Source organism: Natrix helvetica (genome assembly GCF_964273705.1).
Source record: "Natrix helvetica genome assembly, chromosome: 1".
Taxonomy (NCBI): Eukaryota; Metazoa; Chordata; class Lepidosauria; order Squamata; family Natricidae; genus Natrix; species Natrix helvetica.
The window spans coordinates 206,356,899-206,365,039 of record NC_138548.1 but is presented as its reverse complement, the minus strand read 5'-3'; the positions used below and the strand labels follow the sequence as shown (position 1 = coordinate 206,365,039).

At 43.6% G+C, this 8,141-nt stretch overlaps 1 protein-coding gene across 1 annotated transcript in view; it reads left to right on the top strand.

Annotated features, from left to right (window-relative positions):
• The first annotated feature begins 7,659 nt into the window (after positions 1-7,659).
• COL5A3 (collagen type V alpha 3 chain) overlaps positions 7,660-8,141 on the top strand; it is a 134,260-nt gene continuing 133,778 nt past the window's right edge. The window contains exon 1 of the mRNA XM_081934690.1: positions 7,660-7,812. Coding sequence (XP_081790816.1) covers positions 7,728-7,812 — 85 coding nt within the window. The 5' untranslated portion in view covers positions 7,660-7,727. The remainder of the gene's footprint in view (positions 7,813-8,141) is intronic.

The following is an 8,141-nucleotide window of genomic DNA, read 5'->3' as shown; positions in this document are numbered from 1 at the left end:
CAATAAAATTGGGAGAGTTTGTTATATGTGAGTAAATGGATTTAATTAATTAACCAAGAACTGACAGTATTTAAAAATCTTTTTTGGTAGACATGCTTTATTTGGTGATGTAAAATTTGTGTCTAATTTGAGTCTAATTCCTAAGCAACATTTCCATTTATCCTTTCTCAAAATTGCATATATATTTTTTCTTGACATGGATCCAGGGTATCTTACAACCACCTCACTCCAATGATACTAGCCCATCATAGTAGAAGACTCCTGCTACAGACCCTATCTATTAAGGATTTCCAATGGGCAGGATCAAGGAGAAGAGTCTCTTTTGCTGTAGAAGACTCTACCACTACATTTGAGAACTGTTCTTATGATTCTGGCCTTCCAGGAGGATATTAAAACTAGGTTTTGTGGTTTGGCTTGGGGACCCTAGAGATGATTGTTTTGGTAAGAAGATCTCATCTTCATGCCATTCCTCTCTTTGCTCTTTTTTTTTTTTGCATAGTTTTAAATTTTTAATTGACTATCTATTTTTAATGATCTGTAAGCCACCCAAAATCACTATATCAGGGAGATGGGTGGGATATAAATTTAATAAATAATAATTAATTTTAAATAGACAGGCACCTCCACATAACACCCCAGACTTACCAATTGTTGATAAATAAAAAATAAAAAAGTCTGGATAATAGATGTAGCAGTACCTGGAGACCACAGAATAGAAGAGAAAGAACTGGAGAAGTTAACAAAATTCAAATATCTGCAAATAGAAATAGAATGAATGTGCAAAAAAACCCAAAAGTATTTCCAATAGTAATAGACACCTACGGCGCAATCCCAAGACAACTGGAGCACCACTTGAACACCATCAGCATTGACAAATTCACCTTCAGCCAATTGCAAAAGGCAGCTTTACTTGGAACAGCTTACATCCTGTGATGATGATACCTTTAATACATCCACATCTGTCAATTATTGGTCCTTGGGAAGTACTCAATATATGGACAAAAATGCCAGATCCAGTCTGAACATCTGGCTGATTGTGTGACGAACCAAAATAATAATGCTACTTGGTCATCCTCTTGATGAGGATGGTTACATAATTGTTTTCAGAAAAAATCATTCTTTAAAAATCCACTGGTTTAAAGTGTGGTTAATTTAATATTTACTTTTATTTTGCAGAGATAGGTCCATGTGCACATACGGTACAGACATGTACATCTGTCTGTCTGTCTATCTGTACAGAAATGTAGTCCAATTATGCATTCACTCCCTCTTGACTATGGACTGAGAAAAGGATTATTGGATCAGCAACTGAACTGGAGGTGATTTGGAAATTCTAACTATGACACCTTGTTCTTCAGACACAGGGAGGGAGGGAGGGAGAGAGAGAGAGAGAGAGTTAAAGTGCCTAAAGATGTAAAAGGAATAAGTTCAATTCATATTTGAGATTGAAATACAGCAGGATTTCATATAAAATATTCCAAAGTTGGATTGCCGTAAACTATTAAAGAGAAATATTCAACTTGCAGGGATGGTAGAGCCTTTCAGAAGACATTGTCCTTGAAAAGATTTAGGCAGGTAGCTTTAAAAATTTCAGATTGGGCTGAACCAATGCAGAAAATGTTCTACTCATGTTCAATGTTGTTTAAAAGCTCAACAGTTTAAAATCTAATGGATCACACAAACTACATATCAGGTTCACTAAGGTGATGTATTTCATGAGGTAAGTTGGTAGTGGTTAAGTACCTTGCAGGTACTACAATTAAGTAGTGCCTTAATTGTAGTACCTATTTATGAGAGCGTGTCCCTAAGCCTGTCCCCTCCCCACTTCTCTCTCACAGTTTAGGAATTGTGTTGGCCCCCAGTAATTATTGAAACCTTACTTGTTTTAGAAGGCCTGTGGTGAGGAGACATCCAATTATATTTTTAGGCTGTTTATAGTTAATATATTTTTTATTCCTACCATGAACTTTATTTAAATACTTGTGTTGCTTGCAGCTATTATAAATGGTTAAGAGTAACAAAATTGTGGAAGATATAAACAAACCAATAAAGTGCAAGGCTGGGTATTTATGCCAGTTTCATCATATCCTGGACGGCACTTCTTTACCCTCCTACCATCGGGAAGCAGATATAGAAGCAGAGCCAGCCACAAAAACAGGCTGAGGAACAGTTTCTATCCATGGGTGTCAGACTCCTGGATGTGAAATAACATCATAACTATGTAGTGCAATGGACTTGCAGGGCCTGCGTAACGTTTTAACATGTTCACACTGGTGCAATAGGACTGGATGTTTGTTAATATGATTTATTGGGTTAGGGATTTTCTGTCTTCACTGTGAGTTGTATTGTGTTGGGGAGGGCGTGCACCGAGGGAGCTCAACCAATCTCATTGTACATGTGCTGTGCACTGCCAAGTAAATAATTCTAATTCAACCATTTTATTATCCCCATCTCCTCCCCAATGTTATTTATCAAATCCTGAAAAGCCAGCCAATCTCCAAATTAACTCTAAATTTCTTTGGGCTGATTCTGAGGTATCTGATTGAATGAAAGGCCCTCAAACTGATTTGATCAGAGGATTTCATTGAAAAGGTTGAGCTGGATGTATTTTCTTTGAACTGAAACACACATTGGAGTCATCAAGAATCATCTTGAACAGTTTTCAGGATCACATAGGAGTGCATGTCTTCTAGTGTTTCTTCAAAGCACTTTTCTCCTCACTAGATGGCAATATATACCAATAATGATTCTAGTTTCCTTGCCAGAGGTTTAACTGACCCTCTTGGCTGTGATCAGATTCTGTCAGAGCTGGAAAAATCAATCAGTTGGGAGGAGGAATGTTTGTTAAATGCCATTAATTATTTAAAAATCTGCAAGTCTTCCCTTTCCCCCCAAATCCAAGTCCTGAAGAACTTATGTCTTGGCTTGGGTATTCTATTCACTAAACTCTCATTGACTCTTCATGTCCTCTTTAGCTTTCTTGGAAGATTGCCTCATTGAAATAAAAATCTGTGTTTTGATCTGTCCAGGGGAAAATAAATAACGCACTTCATAAATATCTGACCCAAGTTGTGTTTACTTTCCTTTACCCTGCAATCTTGTATGTCTGCTTGTACTCAGAAGGGAATTCCATAGAATTGAGTGATGTTGTTTCCTAAACATATGGCTGCAGAAGTGCAGCCTCAGCAGGCCATTGCAGAGTTCCTTCAACCTCTCCAGGACAATTGTAGCCAAGAACATGGACAGTCCTTTTGACCAAGTGCCTTACGGAACAGTCTGTACACAGATCGTATCCATTCGGACAACCACAGGGTAGACTAGGCTCCAATGGAGCTGGATAATGTGTGGATCAAATGTGAAAAAACCAGCCATCACCCTAATATGCCATATGAATATGGTTCATCTGCTAGACTATTACAGTACTCTGTGAGAGTGAAGACCATGGAATCAACTGCAGCAACCTGCATTTTTATTTCATTCAAATTATATTCCTTTCCTTTTCCCCTGACATATGTTTACTCAAAGATCAGAGTAACCAAATAAACCAAGTGAGACTTAATCTATTCCATACTTTTTCTAACTTTTCAAGTATCACAGATGTACCTACCTTCCCAATCAGCTTATGATTCTGTCTTTTGAAAAACCAGAAACATCTCTCTCACTTCTCTTCCTCTTTCCCCCATTTTCTTAGCTGAGTGACAAAGTGTTTTCCCACGACTATTGTAATGGGCTTGATTCTGATTAGCCAGGCTGTTGCTGTTCCTTACCCCAGTCCCATCAGTTCTGTACATAAGGTACAATCTAGTGAGAAATCATTCCCTTCACTTTCGCAATCTTTCATTTTGGTGAGAGCCACTTCAGCAGCGGCCAGAGGACCAGATTACCCATCCCTGTCCTAGGGGTTTGTTTAACTATCATAAATTACGTTGATTGCCATGTGTCATTCTTAGGGTGTCCACCACTTACCGCTTGAAGTGTAAATTTTGCCATGTGGTATGGCTTCCATGGCTCCTTCTTTAGGATGCTGGGTTTTTTTTTCCAACTGTGATCATACTCACATCTCTTATAGAGTTGTAGGACTCTATAAAGAACCATGTTCTCAGAGAAGTACCTAACTTTGGTCAGAATGGAGAAAGGATGAGGGGTTACTCTCTAGGGTACATTGTGGCTGTTCTTCTCCCCCTTCTCTGCTTCACCCCCACCCCCAAGTCCTTGGGGCTCTAGCCTGAGTCACCCTGTTGCTTCAGGGTATGAGTCACTGGCTCAACTCTGAAATTGTTGACCCAGATTTTAGGTTCCCAGCAAATATTTACAGCTGTAGCTGGAGTAACATCCCACAGCCCCCGGGCTGGAATCAACCCAGCGTTCCTGCTGGCCTGGACTTTATGGCTGCTTTTCTGTGCAAAAACCGAGTGAGGCCTCTGATTGGGAAGGGAACATGGCTCTGTTGAGCAGACTCCATTTGAAAACAGGATGCCATGATCTATGGATCAGATCAGGTATCGTAAAAATGGAGTATCTTGCCTCAAATTGCCCAACCCAGAATGGCAAGGATGAAGTCTGTAGGGAGCCTAGCTTTCTTGGTCGTACCTAGGAAAACAGTGACTAGAATAATTGCAACTATCCATCTGGAGATGTTTTCTCTAATCAGAAGAAAGTTCATTCATCGGTGGTCCCGCTTTGCAAGAGGAATGTTGGGCAGATGTTTGGCCTTCAGGGCTTTCCCTTTCTTTTCCTGTGACCCTGATCTTGGGCTACAACTATCTGACGTATACATATCAAGCTGGAAAAGCTTGAAATGCTTTAGGAATAAGGATGAGAAAAATCAAGTGTCAATATTATAGGGTATTATAGGATACAGGAATAGTGTCACTGTATCTATCATCTCTCTCTGCTTATTGCAGGATCTCCAGTAGTGACTTGCAACATTTTCTAGAGCTGCCCAACTACAGGGCCAATGTAAATATAATAACAATAGGCTTCAGATCTCTCCAAAACACCACTGAACAAAATTGGTATTTCTCTGTACAGAATGTATTTTTGTTTCTGTCCAATTGTGTGACTAAGATCACACAATTTGGACAGAAGCACATCCAGTCATGTTTTGAATATGATCACACAATTTCTGGTTTTAGTGGTTTAAGGTCACAAAATTCACCCCATGTGATCCTTAATTGTAAAGCATGTAAGAGTTTGTTGTGTCTTGGGATAGGTTAACAAGAAGCTTGTGCTGAGGAAACCCCCAAAACTGAATGAATGTTAAAAAGTTTAAAAACTTTTAACCTTAGGAACAAAGCTGGAGTGTGCTTTCAAAAAGTGATATCAAAAATGTTGATTGATGGAAGCATCTAAAAAGCACTACAGGGTAAAAAGATGTGGCCAACTGAGAGGCTGATAGAGATAATCTTGGTGAACTCTGGATCAGTCTCGGAAGCTCAGCATGGCTGAGTGGTGCCAGGTGCTTCAGCCCTTTGCTTGCCTTCTGGCAGATGTTCCACCCAGAGGAAACACAGAAGCACAGTAGTGTTTCTGAGTAAAGAGCAGCATTGCATAGCTTTCATTCCCCTGCTTTCTTAAATCCTGTGTCCCAACATGCCTGGATTCCCGGGGGGCCTTTCTTGGTCTGCAAGGCTGAATACTAATTAACGTTCCATTTCTTCTGCTGAATCCAAGCATTCGGGGAGCCCTTCAGAAAAGCACACTTATTCCCTACCCCTCTTCAAAACTTTGGTATGCATATCCTACTGCAGGCACACTGCGAATATCAGTTCTGCTGCCCTGATGGCCTTGTAGCTGTAGCTGTCACCCTCTGCAGTCTGTGAAATCTCCATTAATACATAGCCTGAAGCTGAAATCTGTGCTCGTGAATACAACTCGATGTCCTATCTCTGCCCTGGAACTTAATCACTACTGTCCAGCTGAGTGTCTGGGAAGCATTTATACCACATTAGCCTTACTGAGCAAAGGAAGCGCCTCAGGTCAAGTAGGGCCATGAGAGCATCTAGGTCAGGGTTCTCTGCACAGAAGAAATAGATGTCCCGGACTGAGACTCCTGCACATAAAACACAATCTCCCCATTGTGGGAAGACTGTGAGGACTGGGAGAGTGCTGCTCTGGGCGTCCATGCATCTTCAGAGGAAAAAAAAAATGAGCCTCTGAGTTTATTGTGGAGGGATCCGGATAGGTCAACACTCTGAGAAATGTTATTCAATGGTAAATAGGAAAAATCTGTGTCCTGCCAGATCTTGCTGAAATATCAAAGCCAGTCCCTTCAATTAGGAGGAATGCTATGAAGTGGGGGTGTTGGTGGGTGGTGGTCAGGGACTGTTTTGAGAATGGTTGAATATGGGATGGAAGAGATAGAGAGCAGGGCAAAGGAATAAAGAAGGAAGAGAAATTTAGAATTTGAAAGGTCTTGTACAGTTTAAACTTGGGATAGTTTTTTCAGCGATTGAGGGGTTTATCCCAGAATCTGGTTTTTGAGGCCATGGCATACAGGCATGAGGTATTTTAGTAAAAGGCTAAATGCAGTGGTGGGATTCAAATAATTTAACAACCGGTTCTCCGCCCTAATGATTTCTTCCAACAGCCAGTTCACCAAACTGCTCAGAAGGTTAACAACCAGTTCTCCCAAAGTGGTGCGAACTGGCTGAATCCCACCACTGGCTAAATGCATTTTAGAATATAAGAAAAAGAAATGCGAAAGGGAGGCGGAGAGGAGGATGAAGGAGAAGAAAAAAAAAACCTTAACACACAAACTCATGAATTTGGATTCTGGGGATGCCGAATGGCAGAATGCTCAAGGCCTTGGAGCAGCCTTAAGGACTCCCTGCACCAAAGAGGTGCTCTTCATACCGGAAAGGGAGAAGCAAGGCTTGCAATGGGCCACAACAACTTCCCCGCAGCCATACAGCACAGGCAGTCCTCGACTTGCAAGTTTGTTTAGTGACCATTCAAAGTTACAACGGCACTGAAAAGAGTAACTTACAGCCTTTGCCTCATCCCCATGATCATGTGATCAAAATTTGGCAACTGGTTCCTATTTATTATTGTTACTGTTTTCCCATGGTCATGTGATCCCCTTTGGCCACCCTTGGCAAGCAAACTCAATGGGGAAGCCAGATCCCCCTAACAACCCAGTGTGACTGACTTATTGACTGCAGCGATTCCCTTAACAGGAGTTAAGAGAGGTCGTAAAATGGGGCAAAGCTCACCTAACAAACCTCTCACTCCACAACAGAAACGCTGGGCTCAGTTGTGGTCGTAAATCGAGGACTATCTGTAATCTGTTGAGCGGAGTATCCCTTCCGCCGCCAGAGTCGCCTCAGAGAAGATAAGCCGGCCCAGCGCGCGTGCGGGACCTTGACCCTGGACTGCGTGCGGGGCCTGCATGCTACCGAGGGGGTATCGGATCCGGGAAAGTCCGGAACCCGGACTTCCAGAACAGGCTCGCTTCTCCCTCGTCACAAGCTCGCCCCAGTCCAGGCACTGGGGAGGGAGGAATCGGCGGGGCCCGTTCCCGTTCCGGGAAGCCTCTTCGCCGCTTGCCCGGAGCTGCCTGAGCGACTTGCCTGAGCGTGCGAGGAGGGGAGGGGGGGGGAGGAGCAGGGCGGGGCCAGGCGGCTCTGTCGGCTCGCGCTGGCTGCCGCCCCCCCCCCCCGCGCTAGATTTTGAGGGAGAGAGAGAGAGAGCCCGAGAGAGAGGCAGAGCCCAGGCGCGGATTGAGGATGGCGGCAAGCCCCGCGGGACTGAGGGGCCACCTGGTCTGCTTCCTGGCCCTCCTGTTGCGAGAACTTCCCCGGGCGAGGGCAGGTAACACCGGCTGGTGTCCGAAGAGGGGGCAGCTCGTGGGAGGGTGTGCTCTGGGACAGAGGCGACGGTCAAGCGCCCTCCAAACAGCGCCTAGCACAGAGGGCGGAGGCTTAGCGGACTAAACAAACAAACAGCCACGGTTCCTTGGGCAGCCCAGATTTTTCTCTTTTTGGGGGGGGGGGGAGTCGAGGGGTCCTACTGCTGCTGCTTAGAAGCGCTTCTCAAACCTCGCGAGCGACCTCGCTTGGTATTTCACCTCTCCCCGCCCGACCAGCACCTGCTCCACAGGTAAAGCGCAAAGGAGCCTTCCCAACTTAGTTCCCGCAAGA